Source organism: Tetrao urogallus (genome assembly GCF_951394365.1).
Source record: "Tetrao urogallus genome assembly, chromosome: 23".
In the NCBI taxonomy this organism is placed as follows: Eukaryota; Metazoa; Chordata; class Aves; order Galliformes; family Phasianidae; genus Tetrao; species Tetrao urogallus.
Window position 1 is genome coordinate 4,532,209 of NC_136836.1, and position 24,799 is coordinate 4,557,007.

General features: G+C 60.8%; 2 protein-coding genes across 2 annotated transcripts; both read left to right on the forward strand.

Moving 5' to 3' along the window:
* Positions 1–3,652: 3,652 nt before the first annotated feature.
* TMEM35B (transmembrane protein 35B) lies at positions 3,653–4,251 on the forward strand (the record flags this gene model as incomplete). The annotated part of the gene is made up of 3 exons (XM_079546035.1): positions 3,653–3,760; positions 3,850–4,027; positions 4,121–4,251. 3 exons carry the CDS (start codon positions 3,653–3,655, stop codon positions 4,249–4,251), a joined length of 417 nt encoding a protein of 138 aa, XP_079402161.1.
* A 1,838-nt stretch (positions 4,252–6,089) lies between these two features.
* On the forward strand, positions 6,090–7,112 carry LOC306954950 (platelet-activating factor receptor-like; the record flags this gene model as incomplete). Its single annotated transcript, XM_079546158.1, has 1 exon — positions 6,090–7,112. The coding sequence occupies one exon, from the start codon at positions 6,090–6,092 to the stop codon at positions 7,110–7,112; it is 1,023 nt and encodes a 340-aa protein (XP_079402284.1).
* Positions 7,113–24,799: the final 17,687 nt, after the last annotated feature.

Consider the following 24,799-nt stretch of genomic DNA (forward strand, 5'->3'; position numbering starts at 1 on the left):
AGCTGTGATGATTTTTCTAGTTCAGGAGCTGAGCATGAGCACATCCAGCGTGATGTCCCGTGATGTGAGTGGAGCAAGGGAACAAGGCAACAAGTAAGTAGAGAATGCCCTTAGGCTGCTGATCTGTTAGAGCAGCACATCACAAGGGGATGTGTGGGGCAATTCCTGCCTGAAGCTTCTGTGATTGATCTCATTTTTATATAAAAGCTGTATTTCTTTCGTAGAGCCAAGGGATGACTGTTGGTTTAGGCTTTTCAGCCATGCAGCATCACGCAAAACCATTTTCTGAACACTGCAGGTGGTCAGGGCAGGAAATAATCATGCCTGAGATTGAGGCTGAAGTGGGTGGGTTGGGAATGGGGTGCAGTGATTGTCAGCAAAGGAGGAGAGCAATGAAGCAGACAATTAAGTGTTAAAGTTGCTACAAAAGCTGTGTTTTTGAAATAGTTAATGAACACTGAACTTAACGAAAAGGAGCAGGTAGTGGTTTAGGGAAATAAAGTAACTTGTAGAGCTGGAATTAATGACATCTTCCCTCTAATTTGCTACTTAAACTACAAGGGGAGCTGCAGATTTGTTTAAATCTTGAGTGGAGAGCAACATGCAAAGTTCTGTAACACGAGGGAGGGGTAAGTGACAACCCAGACGTGCTGCAGCTCACCCTGCAAGTCGTGAAGGTGATGAGATTCAATCAGTGAGCTGATTGAATCCAGTGTGACTTGTCACTGCTGCTCTTGTTTCTTGGGTAGTGAAGCACGAAGCCACTTCAGATCTTTTAAGTTTGAAGTAGAGGACGATGTGGATGCTGTTCATTTCATCTCAAGCTTAACGAGAGACCTTAAGATTCTAGAGAAAGTCTGTCAGGTGCATGACCTTCCTTTGTGATGCACTGATTCCCTTTCTGTGTGGCTGCTTGTGATTTCTGGTGGCGATTTCTACGTTGTGGCTAACGGCACGCTTTGTACTTGCAGAAGAAGATGAAGCCCAAATGCAGTGAAGAGGAGCCAGGAACGTTCTAGGACTTTTTAAAAATAAAGTATTTGAATTTTCTTAATGCTGCCTTGTTTTGTTGTGGAGTGCATTCAGCAGGTGAGCCGTTACGTTCTGTGTTGAGTAACCGCCTGCAGTGCGAGCCTGTGGGAGGGGAATGCAGGATGTGCTTTGAGCGTTGGGTGAGGAAGGGGTTCAGGCACTGGGCTTCACGTGGCAAACACACGAGGCGCCCACCCTGAGCTGAGGGCTGGGACGTGTCTGTTTTTCACCTGCTGTGCCCTTGCCCTGGCCTCGTTCTGCCAGTTGACCTACGGTAGCTGTGGGGTAGCTGTGCTTCCTGACCAGCGTGCAGCCGTGTGGGCTTTTGTGAGAATGACTAGCTTGATTTTTTTTCCTGGATTCTTTCCCCTGAGGCACTGAGTTGATGCTGGAAGTTCCACCCGTTCCATCCCCATCTGCAGGGCTCTGTGTACCTGTTAGATTTCTCAGTGTTTGCACGTTGCTCGATTGGTTTGTCGTCATTTACTCAATGACTGCAGCAGTTAAAGCTGGATGCCAGGGTTGGAGTTCCCTGAAAACCAGAGCAGTGCTTTTTTTTTCTGCTCTTAAAGCGCGAGTTTCCATGGTTCAAATTGATTTTCTTGGATAGGACAGGTGTGATGCATTAAAGCCGCTCTGCATAATTGCACTGGGGAAGGTTGGCGCTGCGCTGGAGCCGTGAGCTGTTGTGTTTCACCTCTTGGTGCAGTGAGGTGAAGGATTTGTTGGTGTTTTTGACATCTCTGCATTACTGACAGCTGTCAGATTTCCAGGAGAGGTTCTGTGGTTCCTGAACTGCAGTGCAGTGACTGCAGGAGGTGCAGTGGTGCTGCGTTACGTGCCGTTAGAAGACGAATTTGGTGATTAGGTTCTGCTAATTAGATTCATCAGTACTGTGTGATGTTCAGAAAGTTAAACTACTCCCCTCTTAATTTAGACTTCAGTTCTAACTGAGGAGGAGGAAGCTTGAGGAGAGAACTGGAGCTGCCTTACCTGCAGAGGTGGCTCCTCGTGGTGTTGCAGCGCTGGGGCTGAGCGCCTCCTTCCTGCCCTTGGGCTGGGAAGGATCAAATGCAGCATCTGCTGTGCAGGCAGCACCACCAGGCTTCCCCCGTGTTTACTGCCGAGCCGAGCACCGCATGCCGGGGGGCGTCCCTTTGGTCAGCCTGGGCCAGCCGTGCGTCGTGCTGCTCATCCCCCTGCTGGCAGGGCAGCACGACAGGTGGAAAGGCCCTCAGCCCTGAGAGCTGCTCTGCAATGGCTCAGACGTCACTGTTCCAACCACTGCTGCTTCTTCAAAGAGCATGAACTGCACCACTGTCTTGTCTCCATGGCTGCTGTCCTCTCACGCAGCCTTTTTTCCCCTCAAATTCCTGCTGTTTTCCACTAACTTGCCCTAATTCTGTTTCCCCCTCAGTGACATCAGCATTCACATCTCTCTTCACCTCCCACACCTTTTATAAGCAAACTGTGGCTTTTATATTGGAAATTGATGGATGTGCTTTGGAGGGCTGCACAAAGCCCTCATTTTTTCTCTCCCTGTTGCCCTTCTGCCACCTGAGCCACGACTCGCGCTGCGTTTCCATCAGCGCACGCTGTGCCGGCAGCTGCCTGTTGTTCCCTGCCTGCTGGAGCTGAGGCATCGGTTCTGCTGTTTCATCAGCCTGATCAACTCTATGTGCAAAGCGTGGGATGGAGGGGAGGTGTTGGGGTCTGTGCTGGACGGGGGGCTGTGCTGGGAGCAGTTGGGGCTGGGATTGCTGGCTGCTCCTGGGAGGAGGATGGGGCGGTGAGATGCAGGACGAACGCGCCTGGGGCAGCTGCTGCTGTCTGGCCTCGTGCTGAATGGGGACGATTCCTTTAAGGCCCGACAAACGATGAACGGCTCCTAGAAGGGGGTTCTTGAATCTAAAGACAGCGGGATCCCAGGTGGGGCTGGACGAGGGGTTCGGTGAAAGAAAGAGCCGCGTTTTGTCCGCAGCTGCTTCCCGTGAGGTCAGGGCTGCGCGGGGCGCTGTTATTTATTGCTGAGCTCTGAGTCATTGCGGCGATGACGCGCAGCCGAGGGGCAGCGCTGCTCCGCTCCCAGCACAGCGCACTGCCGGGCCCGGGGAGCAGAGGGAAGCAAACAGACGCTGCAATGATTTTGCTCTTCTGCACAGAAAACTGCAGCCGGCTCCCATCTGTGCCTCAGCCCTGCTGAAGGAAGGCGTTTTTCGCAAGCGAAGGGAAAATTCCTTCCTCTCCGCGCTGCTCTCCCGCAGCTCGCTCCTGTGTGTCCCTGCAGAAGCGCTGGATCCTTCCTGCACTTAATGAAGCACTGCCGCGTGTGCGGGGCCTGGAGCTGCCGACCCCAGCGTTGCAGGGAGGGCCAGCTCTTTTCTTTCCCCTTTCTCGCGGGCCGCCAGAGCTGCGTGCTGCCATCGGTCGGTGCTCCAGCAGGGCAGGGAACAGCAATGCCAGCAGCGGCTCGGCACCGGCACCGCTGCATCCCGAGCTGCGGGCAGGGATAGGAGCACGGATAGGGGCAGGGATCGAGCGGCCGGAGGACGGCAGCAGCCGGAAGGGCCGTCCCGCTCCGCTCCGCTCCGCACCGCCCCATCCCCGCCCCATCCCGGCCATGGCGGCGGCGTTCCGGGCTCTTCGCGTTCTCCTAGGGCTCTTCTTCCTTCTCGCGGGCTCCGTGAAGCTCTCGGAGCGGCTCTCGGCCGACTCGCACCGCCATATGGTGAGGGGGTCCCGGGGGGCGCCGCGCCGCACGGACCTCCGCGTGGGCAGCGATGCCGGAGCCGTGCCCTGCGCTGCGCCCTCCAGCAGGAGCAGTTCGTGCGATTCGCGGAGGTGTTCCCCCTCAGGGACTTCGGCTTCTCCCCCTCTCCCGGCTCCTACCTGACGGCCGTCGGTGCGGTGGAGGCGGTGGCCGGGCTGCTCCTCGCCTTCGGGCCGCAGCTGCTGCAGGAGATCAGCAACTTCGTGCTCAGCGTCGTCATGATCGGTGCGTGAGAGCCGGCGGGGGGGGGGGGGGGGGGGGTGTCGGGGATGCCCTCCGCCGCCTTTCGCCCCGTGCCAGCGTCCCGTGCCCCCCCAGGTGCCATCTACACGCTGCTGGCGCTGCGGGAGCCGCTGGCCATGTGTGCCCCCGCCACGCTGTGCCTCGGGCTGCTGCTGCTGCTCAACGTCCGCGGGCACGCAGCGCCCGCCAAGGCCAAGGCAGAATGAGCCGGGACGGAGCGAGGACGGCGGTGCTGTGACGGGCGGCCGCGGCCGTTCGGTGCCGTCGGGGCGGTTTTAGCGGTGGCTCTGCTTGCTGTGGAGCGATGTGACCGTGCTGCTGTGTGCTGTCCCGGCTGCGGGATGGATGGTGACCGTGGCACTGCCATCACTGCGGTGCTGGGCTGGCGCTGGGCTCCTGATGGGGGCGGGTTGTGGTTTTTTGGAATAAAGCCTCTGTTTTTTTCATGCTTTGCCTCCTCCGTTTCTGCCTCCCTCCACGCTGAGCTGCAGGACTGGGGGGTCCCTGAGGTGTGGCAGGGGGTGCTGGGCTGCTGGAGCAGCGCCTGGGGATGATGGCAATGCGGGTGTCGTGCAGGGGCAGCGTCTGCATGGGATGGGAGCCCTGTGGTGACCCCACATTGCGCCCGGCTGCTCACTGCACATCCAGGTGGGACAGCAGCCGTGTCCCCAACCCCACCCTATTTCAGCAGAGCTTCTTGAGCACCCTGCTCTGTCAGGGCACATCTGCCCTCCAGGATGCATTCAATGCCCTGTGGTGAGAGCTGGGCACAACCCCGAGGTCACGTTGGAACCCTGCGCATCAACCATCAAAAGAGGCTGGGACACGTTTGGGGCAAACTGATCACAGCACCTCCAGTGGGGGATCCTGACCCAAAACAGCACCCAAGCATTGCTGTGCGAGGCAGCAGGGAGGGGGCTGCCTCCTCTTTGTGGTGCTGGGGGGATCCGGGGCACTACTCCCACTGAATCCCCCTTTGAAGCAAATGAAGGCACAAAGAGGCAGATTCCGGCTTTGATCCCATTCGGTTGCCCCCTCCTCCCCCTCCTTCCCCCCAGCTGTTGAGTGCAGAAATTTGACCTCTGCTGCTTTCATGTGGGGCCTGGGAAATGGGCCTGGAGGTTCCCCCCCGTTCTCCCCAGCCCACGCTGGCGCGGGGGTCTTAGCATGGCTCCAGCGTGGCCTCCCCCATTACAAACACACACAGGTGCCTCCTCTCTCTGGCTGCACTCACTCCTATAGGGGTGGAAATGAAGCACTCCCAGCCCACCCGGAGCATTTAAAGCTCCCTGCAGCCCAGCTCTGCCAGACAACTCAGAGCAGCTGGAGGGGACGCGTGGTAAGCAATCAGCTCAGTGTGACTGCAGCATCCTGCTGAGCAGGGATGGGATGGAGCTTGGGACCATGCCCTGAGTGTGGGGTGCAGGGCTGGGTGGGTGCATCCCCTATTTGCCAGTAAAAGGGAAAAGAAACAGGGATTGTTAAGGGATCTGGGGGTCTGCAAGGCAGCTCAGGCCCACTGGATGAGTCCTGCATTGATACAGTGTTGGATGCTGCACTGAGTCTGGCCCTGCTGTGCTGAGAGCCGCCCGCTGCGTGACTCAGAGCCATCGCTGAGGTGTGGGCAGCTGTGATGAGAGGTGAAATTGCTGCAGCTCTGTGCTACGGGGATTACAACAGAGAGAGGTTTTCCATGCCCAGAACTGGAGAATGGCGATGAGTCCATGGGTGCACAGTGCTGGGAGAGCCCTGCAGGGCTGGGGCTACAAACTGCCCCATGCTGCGACCTCTCCCCATCGTGTGCTCCCCTGTGTGCTGACTTCTGGGTGGGATGTGGGGCGATGGGGGCACGGCAGAGCAGGGGGACCAGTGTTAAACACCCCACAGCACTGAGCTGGAGCCAGTACAGCACCTCCGGGTGCCGCCATCTGCAGCTCAGCCCCATGGCCACAGCACAGCTGTGCCTGCCGCTCTCAGAGTGCGCCGTGCCAGCCGTGTGGATGGGGGCCTGGGGGGGGAGGAGGGGGGGGTGAAGAGCGTCTCTATGGAGCCAAGCCAAGCCCTGTGCTGGATTCCATCTCCGCAGGACCCTGGGATGAACATCTCGGCGCCGGCCACGTGCGTGCCCAGCGACCCGGTGCAGTTTGTGCTGCTGCCCGTCGTGTATTGCCTGGTGCTGTGCGTGGGGCTGCCGGGCAACCTGGCGGCCCTGCTGGTCTTCCTGCAGCGCGGCAAAGTGCGCAAAGCCGTCCGCATCTACCTCATCAACCTGACCCTGGCCGACATCCTCTTCAACCTCACGCTGCCTCTCTGGATCCCTTATTACCTGGCCGGGGGGGACTGGATGCTGCCGGAGGCCGCGTGTCGCCTGGCTGGCGCTGCCTATTACCTGGCGACTTACAGCGCCGTCACCTTCATGGCGCTCATCAGCGTGGATCGGCTCAGCGCGGTGCGCCGGGCGCTGCCGTTGGCGGGGCGCCGTGGGGCGGCGTTGGCGTGTGGTGCGGCGTGGCTGCTGGGTCTGGGCTGTGCTGCACCCGCCCTCAGCGCCCGGCAAACCTCACCGGCGCGTGCCGGAGCCACGGCCTGCTTCGAGCAGCACGCGCGGCAGCGGGCCTACGCCTACGCCATGGTGGCTTTCTTTGCCGTCGCCTTCGTGGTGGTGCTGGGCGCTTACGCCTCCATCGCCCGCTCGCTGTCCGACACCGCCGTCCCCTCCCTGGGGTCGCACCGGCAGCAGGCCCGCGCCATGGTGCTGGGGATGCTGCTGGTGTTCGCGGTGTGCGTGGCTCCTTATCACCTGATGCTGGCTCCCTGGGTGGGCAGTCGGCCCCCGACGCCGCCCTGCGGGCCCCCGGCCGCCCTGGATGTGCTGCACGTGCTGAGCGTGGCTCTGCTCAGCCTCAACAGCTGCCTCGACCCCCTCGTCTACTGCTTCTGCATCCGACGCTTCCGTGCTGACCTGGGAAGGACGCTGCGTGCGGCCGCTCATTGCCTCCCGCTGTCCCCATCTGCCCCCCACGGCTCGGCTCCCGGTGGCCGTGCCATCTCCTTCACCTCCACATAGGGCTGGGGGGGTTGAGGGGCTCCGTTCCTCGGGGGCTCTCACCTCACGCCCCCATCTCCATCCGCCCCCATTGTGCTCTCAGCGCATCTCCACGCAGTGTGGGCGCGTGGTTCCCTTCTCACATGTGCACAGCACAGCGCTGTCATCCCCAGCAGCCACAAGCCACAGTGGGGAGCAAAGTCCGAGGGTTCCATCCCCTCCTGGGGGTCCCTCGGGGATGTGCACCGCTGAATTTACTGCACCGCTTTGAGTGGGGCCTCCCGGTGGGGCCGTGCAAAGCCCCGTCCCTCTCCGTGCCCTCGGCGTCACTCCGCTGCCGGATTAAAAAGGAATGAGCCGACAGCTGCCCGCCTCTCTTTGCCGAACGCCGGGACGCAGCCGGGCAGGGGCAGCCCCGGTCCCCCCCCCCTCCCGTTCCCACCCGTGGGCCTCGAACCCCCCCGCGCCTTCTCCTCTCCCCGGGGAGCCCTCGAGCAGCAGAGGCGGTGCGGGGCCGTGGCGTTGCGGGGGAGGCGGGTGGTGTTTTCCAGCCCCGTTTCGTTCAGTCGCCGCCTCAGCCCCGCGTCCCCGACACCGCGCGAATGTGAACGGTGGGCGCTGCTCTGCGGCCGGGTGGGCTTCGGGGGGAGCGGGAGGATGATGGAGGGGATGGGGGGAGACGATGGCACGGGTTGCCCCACAGCTGGGGGTCTCAGCCCCCTGGCAGGGCTCTCGGCACGGTCGATGCTTTGGGAGGACGTAAAGCAGCGGGAGGGGGGAGAGGGGCTGCGCGGGGTCCCGCTGCTACAGCATGGCCTCGGCCCCCAGCCGCGCCGTCCGGCACCCCCAAAACCCGTGTCTTGCTCCCCTCACATCCCTCTGGGGACGCTGCTGGGGGCAGAGAGGCTGCGCCGCATGGATGTGGGCACTGCGCTGCCGCAAACCGAGGCAGGAACATCCGCAAGGGGCCGGGGTGCGGCTGGGCGCCGTGCTGTGCCCGCAGCTCTGCACGCTGTGCTGCTGCATCTCAGCACGGCCCACTCGCGCCCGTGCCCCACGCCGTGCCGTGACCCAGCCCCATCGGCAGCCCCGTTATTCGCCTTCAGGAGCACGCATGAAATTTTAATTGTTTTATGTAACTTCGTGAGGAGGTCGGCAGAGCGCTGCCGGTCCCCACGTGCACCAGGAGCTGGAGGATCGCACATGGAGATGGGGGCAGTGTGCAGGCCGGGGGCTGTGCTGGCGAACCACGGCTCCCTGCGGCCCTATTCAGTGTGGTGGGATACGATGGGACCGCTGCTGTAAGCTGGGATGCTGTGACAAACCCACGTGGTGACAGCGGCCTGCGCAAGGACCGCAGTGCTGGGATGTGGGCACAGGGCACGGAATGTGGCTGCTTAAGAAAACAATTTAAGGGGGAAAAAAGCTTCAAAAGCAGCTCCAGGAGCTCACAGGGGCCGTGCCGTTGCCCCACGTCCGGACTGGTGGGTGGCTTTGGGTCAGGGCCGGGCTCTGCCACCGTGCCACCGCCGCCACTGCACGCAGCGAGGCGTTCCCCACCCCGTTGTTCTGCTGCACTTGTCCCCTGCGAGTGCTGTAATTATTATTATTAGCAAATTACAGCTCCTGGCACGAGGGCCTCTGCGAGAGGGCGGCTGCCGCCGGCATTGTTGGGAGGGGGAGGGGGCTGAGCCCCTCGGGGCTTCCCGGGAGGATAAAGGGGGGTCCCGGGAGGAAAGCCCACGGGTGGGAGGGACCCCCAAGGCGCGCAGCTGCCCGTCCCCGTGCGCGGCCCCGCGGGTTCCCCCTCCCGGCCCGGCTGAGCCGCACCGGAGCGGGGGGTCGCGGGGCGCCGGGAGGCGGCGGCAGAGCCGCACCGGAGCCATCTTTGCGCCGCCGCCGCCGCCGCCTCCCGCTCTGATTCCCGGGGAAAATCCACCGCCGCGTCTTGGCTGCGCCTCGGCGGCCGCGCTCCGCTCCGCGCTGCACTGCGGGGCCGCCGCCACTCGCATGCTGCCTCCCGCCGCGCTTCCACGCGCGGGGCGCCGGCCCGGGCCGAGCCGAGCCCAGCCGAGCCGTGCCGAACCGAACCGGGCCGAACCGTGCCCAGCCCCGCAGCGCCGGGCCGTCGGGGGGCCGCCCCGCACCAGCCGCGGGATGTAGGCGGCGGAGAGGGGTAAGGGCGGCGGGCTGCGGGGGCACAGGGTGGGCACCGGGTGGTTGCGGAGGGGTATCGGGGTGGGCACCGGGGGGGGCTGTCCGGGGTTGGTGCCCGGGCTGCCGAGGGATGCTCGCTGTGTTCCCGGCGGCCCCTTTGCCTCTCCTGCCGTTCGCTTCCCGCAGCCGCTCCCTGCGCGGTATCCCGCGGGGGTCGGTGTGAGCGCGGCTGCGGGGTCGGGGAACGCGTTGGGGCTGCGCTGGGGCTGGAGCAGAGCTGGGGGCGGCCGGGTGGGTCGGGGTGTTCACAGGCACCGCAGTGGGATGCTCGGTGCCCACCCGAGAGCCGTTCGGTGCCGCTGCGTGGGGGCTGAAATGGGGAGGGCAGGGATGGAGCATCCAGCATCACCCGCCCCCCGGGCACGAGAGGCTGTGCCATCGCTGCAGCCATCCCTTGGATGTGGTCCCGGTGCTCACCTGGTTCCGAGGGCTCAGATTGGGTTTGGGCAGGCCCAGCCCCCCCCAGCTCGGGGGTCCCCCTCCTCGGCAGTCGTGGAGCCGGCAGCACGAGGGCTCTGGGGCTGTGACAGCCGTGTCCCACCAGGTGGGTGCAGGCCGCAGGGCTGTGGCTCTCAGTGTGTTTCCAGGCTTTGTGGTCCAACCCGGCCCCACAGTGGGGGCTTATAGGGGATGGGATCTGGGTCCCTCTTTTCTCTCACCGCCATCCTTCCCCTGCATGATCAGATTTTGTCCCTCCACCTCGTGCCCAACCTGCAGAGCAAGTTGGCGCTGGGATCGCTCAGCTTTCCCATCCTGTGACACTCAGCCCCGCGTGTCACCCCCCTCATGGGGCTGAGCACAAAACCCCAAACGTGCAGGAGGGGCCGGAGCCATGCATGGGCAGCAGCAGCCCCCACCAGAGCCTGAGCCAAGAGCTGAAGGCCTCCCTCACTGTAAATGGGGCAGGATTCGGCCGGCAGCACAGATTCCCCTTTAGGAAATGGATGTCATTTCCTGTCTATCTCAGTCCCTCGCCTCCCAGCTCTGAGCATCCTGCACACACGGCCATCGAGGACACGCGGCCGCGGGCGCTGCTGCTGGGAGCCGGGCACGAGGCAAGCCATCCCTTATCCCAAGTGTTTTGTCAAGTGCTGGCAGAGCTGGAGGGAGAAAATCGCCATCAAAGTGCAGAGCTTCCCAGCTGTGGGGCGGCGTTATTCCTGCCTGCGATGCCCCACTGGTGGCAGATTTTGGAGGGGAGGGTGAAGGATGCTGCGGTGCACAAGGGCTCCTCCTCTGCCTCCCCATTCATTGGCAGCTCGGGGCAGAGCCCGTTTGTGGCTGTGGATTGTGCCCACCCGTGTGGACAGGATCCGGCCCCATGGGTTCGGTGCCCATGTGCTGCCGTGGGGCTCCAGCTCCAGGTTTTGCAGGCGCTCGTTTCTCTTTGATCTGCTGAGCTGAAACCCTGGATCCCACCGAGGCAGAAATTGGGATCTGGAGCCAAAGGTGACTCTTGGCCCTTGTTTCCATCATGGGCGAAGCTAAAATCTGGAGGAGGGCGATGCGAAAGGCCTGGATTCAGCTTGGGAGCAGAATGCGTGGCGTGTGCTCCTTCTGACCATAAAATTGGATTTCCTGAAATAGCACGTAGAGGCCCAAACCCCGACAGGGACCGAATGACAGGTCAACAGGGGTGTGGAAGCCCCACCACGATCCTGGCTGCCTGCTCCGAGCCGTTGGCAGCGAGTAATAATAGTAAAATACGGTGCCATCGCCTGGGAGAGCGCAGGGCTGGGAGCTAAGAATAGCAGCAGACGTGCTGCAGGCGGGGGGGCCGGGATGCACAGGTGGATGGGTCCCAGCAATGGGTGGATGGAGGCGGATGGAGCATCTCTCCCACAGCCTGCGGTGTGGGGAAAATGATGGGATGGGGAAACACGGAGCGGCCTTTGGGGCTGTGGAGCAGCACTGTGCCCATCGAAGCATCCTTGGGGTTCTGCAGACCCAGTGCTGACGATGGGGGCACGGCGCAGTGGGGCCGGGCTGTTCGCTGCCAGCTGTGGCAGCCGCACGTGGCAGCAGGGCTGGTGCCCATCAGATTAAAGAGAATTAATTTGTGCTTTCCACGGTTCTGCAGGACCGGGGGTGCTCTGGTGTCCCCCCGCCCTGCAAGCAGATGTGCTCCGGCATCTCCCCGTGCATAAAGCCTTCCCTAAATCCCAGTTAGATTTTGCACGTTTCCCCCCACCCCCCTCCAGCTCACTCCTCCCCAAATGCTGGAGTTGGAACGAGCCATGACATGGTTTCTAATCAGCTTCTGAATTCATATTTCTCTTGGCTCTCTTTGGAGGAGGCTTTTCAAAGCCTTTGTCTGATGCTACCCGAGCTCTGCAGTTCTCGATGCCTGAGCAGCTCAGTGCTGCTCATGGGAGCATCCAGGAGACCCTACGCAAACCAAGTGCTGTTTGCAGCAGGGAAGGACGAACCAGCAGCACCCAGCGATGCTGCCAAGAGTGGGAGCCGAGGCAGTGCCTTCCCACCACCACCTGCAGCCCCAGGAGCAGCACTGGGCTCCTGGCACTGCTGCTGGCACCTCTCGCAGTGCTGCACCGCTCCTGTGCCCAGCGCCTCGTGCCCGTCCTGGCCCGGCTCCGCTGTGCCCGGTGCACTGCTGCTCTTGGCTCCTTTTCTGGCACCTAACGCCTGTCAGCAGCGAGTTGTGGCTCTGAGCAGAGCCAGGGGATGCAAACACATCCCAGCACTGCCAAACCCCAATTAATAACCGGTGAATCATGGGGCCGCTGGAAGAGCAGATGTTTGCGGCACGGCTGCCAGCGCCCGGTGCTCACCGAGGGGCGGCTCGGCCTCAACCCCGCTGCTCGGTGAGCCGGAGCCACTGGGGCTGGAAGCAGCTGAAGTTTGCGGTGGGCAGAGCAGAGCAGAACAGCCGGCCCGTGGGAGTGCGGGGGTGCCGCGTTGGGAAGCTGGAGGTGCTGAATCCTGGTGGTGGTACCCATCCCCGGTGCTGCGCTGGGGCTGGGACCCTCCGCTGGGGGATGCTGAGCCGGTCCTTGGTGGGGAGCGGCGTCTGCAACGTGGCCGCGGTCAGGGTGAGATGGAGGAACGGCAGGCGGTGTCGATGTGTCACAGCACGCTCTGCTCAGAGCTCCCTGGGGGTGGTGGGAGGGGTGGGCGTGCGGGGGGAGCTGCCGGGGGCGAGGGCTGCGGGTGGGAAGTGTGGGGGTGCCGGGGGGTGCGGGGTAAAGCCGGGGGCTGCGGTAAGGCTGGGGCGTGCACGGTGCGTGGGGTACTGCTGCATCGCGTGGGGGTGCTGGGGGGTGCACAGCAGCACTGTGGGGGCAGTGGGGTGCACAGCACTGCGTGCCCATCCACCTGCGCAGCGACGCGGCGGTGCGCGCCTGGCCGTGCCTCCATCCATCCATCTGTCCGTCCGTCCGTGCATACGGGGCCGCGTGTCCGTCTGTCGCTGCACAGCGATGCTCAGCTCCGGGGGCGTGCGGGGGAGGGCAGCCCTTGGCGAGCACGTGGCCGTGTGCGGGAGGGGGGGGAGGTGTGTCCCCAGCGCGGAGACGCCGACTGCGCTCGGAGGTGCCGCTGTTGGCCGGGAGCGCGGCCACCGCGTTGCTCCGGGTGGCCGTGACCCTGGGGGCGACTCCGGCCTCACCGCGGCATGGGCGGCCCAAAGGGGTTCTGCGGGAGGAAAGCGAACCGGGCCGCCGAGGTGCTCCCGTCTGCCTTTTCCCACCGAGAGAGGATGGGCAAGTGTGTGGTTTAGCAGCTGGGATCGGTGAGTGGGGTGCAGGGAGGGAGGAAGGGGTGCTGGGTCTGGGTGCTGAGCGGGAGCCCGCGCTCCTGCAGCGCTGCTCCTAACGCTTTCCTGGTCGAATCCCCTTTGCTGGCAGCCGGCTCACCTCGGTGTGCAGCGCGTGGCTCCCGGCCAGCCCTTGCCCAGACAAGCCGGGTTCTCCTCCCTCTCTTCCCCTGCAGCCCTGCGCTGTGCTGGGGCTGTGTGCGTTGGGGCCGGGCTCTGAGCTCACACGTTGTGCTCCCCCCTGCAGACGCGGTGCTCTCCATGAGGATTTTTGTTCAGGTGAGCCCTCTCTGTGCCACGCTGTGCTGGGTGTCCTCGTGCTGTGTTGTTGGTGATGCAGGGCAGGAGGGAGGGGGCTGTGCGTGTGAGAGGCTGTGCTGCACGTTTGGAGGTGCCGTGGGAGCGGGCGGCCCAACGTGTGTTGGGAAGGGGTGTGTTTGCCCACCCATTGCATCCTGGAGGGGTTTTCCTGCTCCAGCAGCAGATTCCTGTGTCTGGGTGACAGGGCTGCACTCTGCCATGTGCTCTGGTTGGAACCTCGTGTCTGCCCGCCCGCCAGACTGCCGTGAGCAGCACAGTTGGTGCTGACAGCTGCGCCTCGAGCTCTGCCTGTCTGCATTTCACTCCTCTCGATGGCAGCAAGGTCCCTCTGTGCAACTTTCCCCTGCCACCATGCCTGTACCTCCAGTGTGTGCTCCACGAAGGGAAACCGAGGCAGGAGGGAGGGATGCAGGAGGGAGGGATACAGCAGAGCTTTCTCTCGATCCCCGCCATCCTCAGGCTCGGTCCCAGCCCTCACCCCGGGTTGTTTTTCTCTTGCTGAGCGTGCACCCTGTGATGCTGAGTGAGAGCATCCTGGGACATGGCCTGTGGCAGCGCCCGCGCCGGTCCTACCTGAGTGCTCAGGGCCCTGGGGCCGCCTGGCTCCATCCACAGCCACCCGGAGCCTCCGTGGCCTGGGGTGCAAGAGGGGCTGGTGGGGGCTGAGGGCTGCGATGGGGCTGCAGGGTGGTGTGGTGGCCACGGTGGCGGCTGCGATGGCGATATCTCAGTGGCTTGGCGGTGGCCGTAGCGGTGGCTTTGTGGTGGCCTGAAGCTGTCTGCTGTGCTGTGCACTGTGTGGCTGAGCTGTGCGGTCATCCGGTCCAACGCTGCGTGGCCAAGAGGGACAACCCACGGCGGGTCTCTGTGCCCCTCCTGGGGGTGCGCTGAGGCTCAGGAGCCCCCCATCTCTGTGAGGATGTCAGGTCCCTGCCTGCCGCTGCTCTTTGATGTGCAGCAGCTCCAGCCGGGCTGGCAGGATGGGCAGCCAGCGCCGTTGTGCCGACACCCACACCCTGTGCACCCGCTGCTAATTACCCACTGGGCAGGTTGGACGGGGCTGGGGCGCGGGTTGGGCTGGAAAGCGTGGCAGGGCCACCTGGGGACACGAGACACCCAAAGCTCCATCTGTTTTGGAGGCCTGGAGAGGTGCTTTGGTCCCCAGGTGGGTGTCCTGTCCAACATGGTGTGCATGGGGCCTGGGGATGCTGTGCCACCTCCGAGCCAGGTCCCCACTCACCGTGACAGTGTCAGCACTCCGGGCACAAAATGTCACACCATGCAAATAAGGCTGCGGGAGCAGCTGATTGAAGGGCCCTGCCCCGCCTCGGAGTTGCAATCAAATATGCAAATGGCTCCCAGGGAGGCTAGCAAGGGCTAATAATAGCGGGGGATGAGGCAGTGCAGCGTTCCTTGGGTGGGTCCTTCTGTCCCCAACCAGACAGGGATGTCACCCCAGCGAGCACTGGAGCATGCAGACAGCTTCAGGTGCTGCCCCTGTGCCCGCTGTCCCCAGGCAGCCTGAGGGGCTCAAGGCGTCCCTGCCACAGCCCCCCACCCCTGCTGGCACTTTGGGAGCTGGCAACCGCCTGACCTTTGTGAAGAGTAGTGGAAGTAAGGCTGGAGACAACAGTAAGTAATTATTCAAAACCTGAACCTGGAGTAATTAGCCCAGTTAACAGTCTCAGGTGACGTCGTATCCCATCTGATAACAGCCTGAAGAAGAAGGAAATTAATTAACCCATCAGGCTGACATCTGTGGGTCGCAGTGCCCTCCAGCTGGCAGCGGGGACGTTTCAGGCACCCATCCCAATGGGGAGGAGGGGGTCCCACTGCACCCTGGGGGCTCTGTGCAGAGGGGCGTGGGGCTGGGGGGAAGGTGGATGGGGGCAATCGGGTGCAGGGAGGGGGTGCCCCAGCCTGAGGCTGCAGTGATGGGCAATGGCTGGGGGGCTCAGCATCCCCCAGGAAAGCCACCGGCGCAGGTTCGTTAGCGAGGCGGCAGCTGTAGGCCTTTAAGGTTGCTGTGGAAACGGTGGTGCTCATTATGGAGCAGAGCCTGCTGCATGCCAGGCAGCCCCCCCCAGTGCTGCAGGAGGGGGACCCCTGCCTGGACACACAGGGCGCTGTGCTCGAGGGTCTCCCTTTGGGGAGGGGTGAGGGGTGGCAGGGCGGTGTGCAGCTCCTGCAGGCCGGGACCCCTCCCCTCATCCTCTGGCATGGATTCCAACAAGCTCCCACCTTGTGCTTGGTGTGAGCAGAGGTACCAGGAATGCGTGCACCTCACTGCACATGCGTGCACCTGCATGCACACAGTCACACCTGCGTGCACATATGTGCTTGCAAAGCATGGGGTGCCTGCATGCTCACCTTCTAGGCACTGCAACCGTGCCCTACACCCCTGCGTGTGCCCCCACACACGTGTCCGTGCCCATATGTCACCCCAAGCCCTGGCAGACGTGGCCGTGCCCTGTTCCTGCAAGCCCCTTCCTTTGGGTAAACTGGGGCACGTGGGGAACAGCAGCAGCCACCCCCTCCCCACCGCCCCATCCTCGCACCTCCACCAGCACGTGGCGCACGGCCTCAGTGCCTCTCTGAGCTTTTGGAGTTTTAATGAGGTAAATGGTATAAAAGCACCGTTTGCCCTAAATGCCCATCGCTGCGTGAAGCCGCTGTGCGCGGTCCAGGCGCTGCCTGGGAGCTGCTGTGAGCGGTGTGGGGTGGGCAGTTCTGGGGCTGTGGGTCTGGGCATGGCACCTGGGGGCAGGAGGAGGAGGAGGAGGGCGTTACAGAGCATTTGCGATCATTTTCCTCCTCCCCTCCAAGTTTACAGCTTACCTCAGCGGCTTATCAGCCTCTAATCTCATTAAATCAGGCAAATTGTAGCATCTGATATTTTATGGAGATTAAGGTGTGCGCCCAGACTCTATAATTATCAGCAAAGATGTATTTACAATACCTTGTTGCTAGTAAACAAAAAATAACTTCAGATCAAAGCACTTTTAGAGGGAAATAAATCTGCCCACAGAGTCCCAGTGTGATTTGTGGGGAGAGGTGTGCAGGAGTGGTGCTGCCCTGCATGGGGCCGTGGGGACAAACAGGGTGATGGGGATATGCACAGGGCCGTGGGGACACGCAATGGGAATGTCCCCAGTCCCATGTGGCTGCCATGGGTCCCATATGCCAAGATCTCTGCGCTCACAGGGATGGGGACGTGGCCATCCCCTGTGCCATCTGTGCCGTGTGTCACCCATGGGTGCCCTCTGCTCAGGGCACAGGAGTTACACCCCAGGCTTCACCCCAGCCCTGCTGCCGTGGGGTTGGGATTTATTCATGCCAACACTGGAGCCAACACTGCCATCACCTCTATTTGTCACCACGCTGCGGATTACCGAGGAGGTGACACTGTTTTATTGTTGCCCAGTGTGGATTTATCCACATGGTGGGACCTGGGCTCACCACCCGTGTAAATCACAGCAGCAGCTCTGCACGTGGTGGCTGAGGGCCGTTCAGTCCCTGCTGCCCTGTGGTGTTGTTCCAGGGTTCCCATCCTCAGGGCCCCTGGGGCACTGGGCACGTTCCTTCTCTCTATCTCATCTGCTGCCCACTGAAACGCTAATAAAATGGTGATAATGCCGCAGACGTCCTCTGGAAAGGGCTTTGAGACAGATGAAAAGCCCTACTTAAGAGGGAGGCCATTATTATTAATAACTTGGAGCAAGGCTGTAAATTCAGCCGATGCAGCTATTATGGGAAACGGAACTGCTCCTGTGCTGGCCCCACAGACCAAAGGTGCCCAGTGTGCGATGGGGATGGATGAGTGAGGACCACGTCCCTGTGCCCAGCAGCAGGACCTCTGGCACTGCCTGGCTGCAGTGTGTGCATGGGAACAGGCCAGCTTTTATGGGAAGGAGGGACCTGGGGCTGTGTGCGGTGCATGGGGTGTCTCCTTTACACAGAGGGATGTGGCTGGGGTTGGGCGCCGGGCTGAGACCTGGCTGCAGCTCAGGACAGGGGTTGCACAGCCTGTGGGGACCCTGTTGGTGGCTGCCTGTCAGGGATCATTGGGGAGCTGTTACACATTCACAAAAGAGACTTGAAAAATTACCCCATGCGACTCCAGCAGCCATCAGCCAGCTCAGCAAAAGGAACAGATTCCACTTGGGATCATTTTACATCCCTCATTTCCATCCTGTGCTGCAGCACAGCCTGCAGGATCCCATCCAGGGCCCCTGTAGGTGCCAACCCTATGGGCCTGGGGCTGGAGCAGGGGGTGCAGTGGGGTGCACGGGGCTGTGGGCTCACAGTGCTGCCTGCGCCCAGCTTGGAGCTTCTGCGGGGGAACGAGCTTTGATATAAATATCTTTTTGCTCAGCACACGACCTACTTTCCAGACAATGCCATTAGCCTCTCGACTCCCCCATTCATCTTCCACCGTCCTTCCCTCTCTCGTGTCCCTGCGCCGCTCTGCGCACCCACTGAGTGGGGAGGAAGGATGTGTGCACCGGGTGGCACCATGGGGACCCTGTGCTGGGGCCACCAACTGTCCCCTGGGCCACAGAGGCTGTGTGCCTCGCCCCTGACCTTGATCCTGCTTTGCAGAGGGGTCCTGGTTCTCTTTAGGGCTTTTCCATCCCACCCCAGAGGGTGCTCAGCTCTGATTGTCCCTTGCTCCTGTCCCCAGCTCGAGTCACTGTGCCCTGGATGGCAAACAGCCTCCTCCAGGGACAGCTTCATCAAGGATGAAAGGAAGCATGGCAAAGCAGGAGGCAGCCAAGTGTCATCCCTGAGCTGGCTCACAGGCTGGGGGTCAGGAGGTACCCAGGAGCACCCCGAGCACCAGGGCTGTGCATGGATGTCATCAGTGTGATCCCTGGGGAATGGCCTCGTGGCTGTCCAGGCTGTGCCCTGCGGCACCCGCTCACCTCTGTGTGCTGCTCGGGCTCAGTCCCCCACAGCTAAAATTAAATATGCAATTTGTATTGCTGGTAAATCCTGTAAATCTCTTTTATCTCTAAGCTCTTGTCGCAGGACTCTCAGGGGTGTAATCTCCGCAGCCCCTCGTGCTGCCCTTTGCAGCTCACTATCTCACTGCTCTCCCCTTCCCTCAGCCACGGTGGGACGCTCAGGGGCTGCAGCACAGCAGGATGCAGGGTGAGCTGAGCACCCCACGCACAGCTCAGCCTGACCCCGTGCCACCCCCATACTGCTCGCAATGGGGACACCGGTCACAACGGACCGACCCCATTCTCTTGGCACGGGGCTGTGCTGTGCCTGGTGCTCATGTCTCCCCCAACCCATGTGCTCTGCCCCCACTCTTAAGAGCATTGTGCAGAATTATGTATTTAAATATTTAGGTTTTCATCAGCTTTGCAAATTAAGCCCATCGATTAAAGCGGCAGTTCAGGCCCTTACTGGTGAGCGGTGCTGCGCTCTGCTCGGGGCAATCTGTGTCCATCCAGCCCTCACCCCATCATGGGGCTGCAGCTGAAGATGGGGTGCAGTGGCACACGATGTCCTTTGGTGGGGACAGTTGTTGCACATTCGCAGGGGCTGCTTGCTGGAAATGGCAACGTGAGCTGCAGAACAGGGCCGGTGCTGCAAAGTTAATGGGTTTTTTTGGGTGGCATTTGAGGTCGGGGCAGAGGATGGCGTGTGATGGGGGAAGCAGACCAGAGAGCAGCCCCTTGGCACGGCTGCGTGCCCTGAGCTCGTGAAAGCTGCTTTGAAGTGATCCCCAGCTTAAGTCATTACACTGCGTGGTTGGGGAGATAAGTGGCTTTGAAGCAGGCGCAGCACTTCCCTACGTTGGAAATGGGGTGAGCTGCAGCGCAGGTGGAACAGAACTGCTGGAGTTCAACTGGTTCTGCTGCACACTTGTGAGGTTCCCCACATCCACGTCCCTGCAAAGAGCCCCCAGTGCAGGAGGACCACAGGACACAGCCTTCAGAGGGCACCGGGCTGGGTCAGCACGCCGCTGGGGGCACATCCATTGCGTCCCCCCCTTGGCTGTGCGTGAATATTGGGCACGTTGGCTGTCCATCCTGCTGGGCCGAGGGAGCAAAGCTCTCTGTGGGCATTAGCAGCGACAGGCACGTGTTGGTGTGTGTGGGAGCCCCGTGCCTTTGGTTTGTTGGTGGCACCGCAGGGCAGTGGCAGCGCCCTGGGAGGGCGCATCCTTCTGCTGTATGGTGAAAGGAGGGCTGAGCTGCAGGATCACCACCACGCACCGCTTCGCTGCACAGGTGCATTTCCTCCCTGGCAGCCCCTGTCCTAATTACTCACTCATCCTTAATTACTCACTCCTCCCGACACCCTGAGGCCTCTGTGCTGGTACCGTTGGTTGATCCATTGAGCGGAGCTGTGTGGCCTTGAGACGTCCCCATTGGGGAGCAGGGTTGTCCCCTGGCCCTCTCTGTCCCCTCCTGTATGCGCGGTGGCTCCCGGTGTCCCCATGGGGCGTTCGTCACAGCTGTCTTCTTCCTGCCAGCCCCATCTGCTCCCATTTTTTAGGGGTTTTGCTGCACGTGAAGCAGCTCGCTCACAAACCGGGGGTCTGCGAGGCTCCTTCCTCCTCCACACTGGGATTCTCCAGCCCCAGCACAAACCTGCCAGCTGCCCCAGGGCTCCAGCAGTGGCACACAGCGCCGGTGGGGACCTGGCAGCCCTCTGCCCCCAGCTCCAGCAGCAGCAGCCAGCAGTGGCGGTGGGGATCCCGGTGCTGGCGGCCGTGCGGGATCCCCGGCAGCTGGGGCACGGCACGGCAGTATTTCCTCGCTCTACTCAAGGAGTAATTGCTCAGATGGGGACTTGGGGCAACTCCCATCCCTCTCCCGGCACGGTAATGAGTCAAGAAGCCTCAAAGACAAATGGCTCATTAAGAAGCAGTGCTGCATTGCAGGATTTTTCATCCCACCAACCGCTGCATCAGCAGAGGCAGTACCTCGCGCTCACTCTCCCCAGCGCTGGGAGAAGGAGCTGTCAGGCAACCGGCGCCGGTGCCAAAACTAATCATGTGCTTAATCAACGGCTCCCATCAAACAACCCGTCCTCGGCATCGGGAGTGGGTCGGATGGGAAGCACGGTGCTCAGCGCCACTCCTGGGGATCACCGGGTCGGGGTCGCCCCGGGGAGGCTGAGCAGCGCTCAGGGCTGGAGCAGCTCCTGCGCTGCTTCGTGGCACCACGTGGACGTGGGCAGCTCCAGCAGTGCTGCCCTGGGGCTGGGCTGAGCGCTGGCTCTGCACGTCCAGCTCCGATGGCTGGCGCTGGCGCCGCTCACATTTGCGGTTCTTCAGCTGATCTTTGTCCTACGTGACTTTTTAAAAAAACACCTTCATTCCTTATTTACAGCCACGTGGTTCCCACCCCTCGCCACCCGTTCCCAGGCAGTTTCTGCTCTCTGCTTGTTGTTTCATTACCGGTAATTTGGTTTCTTGATTGCATTACGTTGGCTGTGATTTTTACATCCTGCTCGCTCTCTATCCCAGGTTGGCTTCTCTTGGGGCTCCTCTGGATGTCCATCTGAGCACTGTTGGGAGCACAGAGCCCTGCACAGAACAAAGCCCTCTCAGGCAGCCCCAAACCCTGCTCTCCCAGCTGTGCTCGGTGCCGTCCCTCTGCTCCCAGCTCCCAGCCAACCTTTCTCCATCTGCACGTTGCTGCACGACGGATATTGCGCTGCCATCAGGAGCCAGCGCTGCTCCTGCCCTGCTCAGCCAGGCAGGGCCAGTGTGGGCTCTGGGGATGGGAGGTGGTCTGCAGCTCCATGAAGCCAAGTAGGGTCGCTCTCCTCCTTCCTTTCAAAGTAATTACTTCCAGGAACGACAAACTTCTGACTAATTACACTCTCTCTCTCCGGCCTGACGCAACTAATGAAATATCTGTGAGCCGCTTTCAGCTAATTCCACTTTTAAGAAAATAATTACTTGATGCAGAATTACGCACTAAATTAGGTGATTCCTTTCCCAGCACTCCCCCTCCCCTTTTTCTATTTTTTTTTTTCCTCAGGCTGAGTAAATTTTACTAATACGGCCTAATAAAATAACGGACTAATTAGTAATAAAATAAAATATTTGCTTTCTGCAATCCTGCTCGCTTACAACCAGTTGGGGAAAAAGTAAATAGATGAAAGGCATGGTGGAAGCGACCTGGCGCTATTCCGTATTTATTTTCATCCAACGACTGTAGATCAAATTTGCTCAGCTCTGAAGTGGGAAGAGCGTTATTTTTTTTCAGGCTCCAGCTCGCACGCGGTGCCGGGAGCTCAAGCTGCGTGTTTGTTCTCTCTTACTTTCATCACAAGCCATAAAAATCCCCAGCAGGAACCGCGCTGGCAAACTTGTCGCTAATTTGCAAAGCAGAATGGACCGGGCTCACTGCGCATCTCTGCCGGGCGAGCGGCTGCACAAAACCACTCTGCTCTCGCTGGTGGCAGGAGGAGCCTTTGTGGAGCATATGGACGGCTCCAGTGCAAATCAAAGTCAGTGCTGAGGCAGCTGCTGGGCAGCTCCGGCGCCCGCTGGCAGGGAATTGCATAAGAGGATGTGGCTGGGGATGGGTTCGGGGCGTTGCTGCGCCAAACGTGCAGGGCTGTGCTGGCCGTGGTGGAGGGAAGGATGCGGTGCTAAAAAGCCACAGGGATTTGGGTCAGGCTCTGTTTGGGGACGACCACCTCTTCCTTTTTGTGCTTCATCTCCCTGCAGAACTTTCGCCCCAGGACGCGCTGCTGGAGGGGACGTCGGGCTGTAAGGACATGAGGACGTGAGGACAGCATCCCTCTGAGCGCCGGGCGGTGAGTGCTGGGATGCTGGCTTTTGGGGTTGGACCTGAAAATGTGGGAAAAAACTCATTCTGTGGTACTAGGGGTCGTGGATCGGTGGGTATGTGTTCAGTGGGTGTAGTGGGTATGGATTCTGCGGGCATAGTGGGCATGGGTCAGCGGTTGGACTTGATCTTAGAGGTGTTTTCCAACCTCAGTGATTCTATGATTCCAACATTGTGTCAGACCTGAGCGTTGCAGTGGTGTTTGCGATCCTGTCCCCTTCCCACTGGGACTGCAGGGGTCTGGGCTCTGTGGGGACTGCACCACATCCCAACAGCCCTCGGCATCATCGTGGCATTGCCGAGGCTGAGATCTCACCGTGCTGTGCTGGGAAGCAGAACTTGTCTCTGCTAAAGGCCCCGGTGGGAAATCAAGCAGGGAGGTGGAATTTGGGTGAGCCCCACAGTGCCTGGGGTGATGGGTCCCAGTCCGCCCGCCGCTGACCCTGGAGTGGGGAGAAATTGCCGCAAAAGCAAAAGTCAGAAGGAGGTTGGTGGCGGGGGAATTGCTGATGGGAGTTTCTCCAGGCTTTGGATGCAATAAAGGCAAGAAGTGAGTTATTTGTAATGGTAATTACGCTCTTCCAGTTTATCCTAGCACATAATTGTGTGGGCGGTAGGTTCCCAATGGTGGTAATTACCCTGGTGTTAAATGGCACAAAATTCAGACGGGTGCTGGGTTTTTTTCCCTTTTCTGAATCTGCGATGGGACGCGGGGATGGGAGCATTCCCTTGGGTCCCTGCATGGGCAGCACAGCAGTGACCCAGACACATGGTCCATGGTGAGACCCATGGGAGTGCTCCATCCCCATCCCCATCCCCATCCCCATCCCCATCCCACTGCTGGTGGCTGCAGAAAAGCTGTAGCACTGCTTCGGCAGCATGCTGCTTTGTTTAATTCCTCCCATTCCTGAGCACAAAAGCCCACCTGGCTCCTAATAACAGGCTGCTCAGCTGTTTTGACTCCTTCTTCCCAATGCCATGGCAATATTTGCTTCAGCTGAGCACTTCCCTCTATGAACATGAGATGATAACTCAGGCCAAGGCAGAGGCGGGGCTGGGAGGGATCCTACAGCCACTACCCATCTGTCTGTCTGTCCGTCCATCCTTCTGTCTGTCTGTCCGTCCGTCCATCCACCCCTCCGTCCTGCTGCTGACTGCCCACCTGTTCCCACACCCCCCCAGCTGCTTGCCCGTGCCTCATTCCAGCTCTCCCAGGAGAGCAGAGGCATTTCTTCTTCCAGCAGGCTGCTGCTTCCTTCGTTTAAGATGCAGCAATTAGGGAGCCTCGTTAGAGCTGGAGTGAGACTGCGAGGGCGGGAGGGAGATGAGCAGGGCCATATGATGCAGCCTTGATGTTAGGAAGAAAGGCAAGGGGAGAAGCTCGGGGGTGGCTGGGGGATGCTCCCTGTTGCCACCAGTGCCTGCAGCCACCGGACCGTGCTGTACTCAGAGGTGTTGAGTCCCCATGCCCTCCTGGTGTTCCGTGGGCACAGTTTGTATGTCTCAGTGCACCCCAGGGGTTCCTCATTTTCTCCCTCCTGCTCCCCATCCAATTGCTCAATGTGGCCCCCCAGGGCTGCTTGTCCCTGCTGTCCCATGTCCCCAAGTGTTGTCCCCAGGCATGTCACCATGGCTGCTCCACCTCTCCTGAGCCTGATCGCAGAGCTGGGGTGCCCACGGCACCCTCCCTAAGTATGATAACAAGGCTGTTAATTGACGCCTGTTAATTAGCTGAGCTACTCTGGAGAGTAAGTAATTTCCTCGTTTATAGTCATACCCAAGGCAGAGCCTTTGAGGGGCTGTAAGGAAGGTAAACTCCTGTGGGGCACACATCTCTGGGGGTCTCTGTGGCCCTGCATGGCATCTGGGGACACAGTGAGGACAGAGCCAGCCCTGGGGCTGCCATCAGAGGGGGCTGATGTGATGCCCTGCGTTTTGCTTCAGAAATGATTAAATGAGAGCTATGTGTGTGTGTGGTGGCAATGCGTGGGGATGGCTTTCCTTGCTCCTTGTCTTTGCTGCCAGTGGGCACGTGGTGGTGGAGGATGGCATTGGAGGAATGTGAGGTGTCAATACACAGTGGAATGGTGGGAGGATGGGCGGGTTGGAGATGTCATCATGGAGCAGCCCCCCCCGGCCCCCCGCTTCAGCTCATTAGTGGCTCTGTGAATCGCAACGGCTGGAAAATGCAGCCAGAACTGTTTTCCTAATGGAAAAGCACGTCATGATGTTTGGTGCCAGGGAAGAAAACAAGTTTCTTATGATGTCGAAATGTCCTCCCGCATTAAGGATCTGCTTTGAGGCAGGCTGCTGCTTTTCCTTAGAAATCCCTATGGTTTGGCATCCCCTCGGGCAGCCTAGTGCCCTGGGTGGGGTTGGGGGGCTCAGCAAGGCTGGATCCTGCCATGGGTGCTTCCTGACCCCGTGCAGCCAGAACACTTTACCTGCTTAGCAATGGGGGTTTGGGCAGCTGGATGGGAGCATGACAGTTTGCCCTTGCCTGTCCCCGCAGGTGAGCCCGCAGGGAAAACCCTGCAGGATGCCGAGGCTACGGGGCAGGTGCTGACACC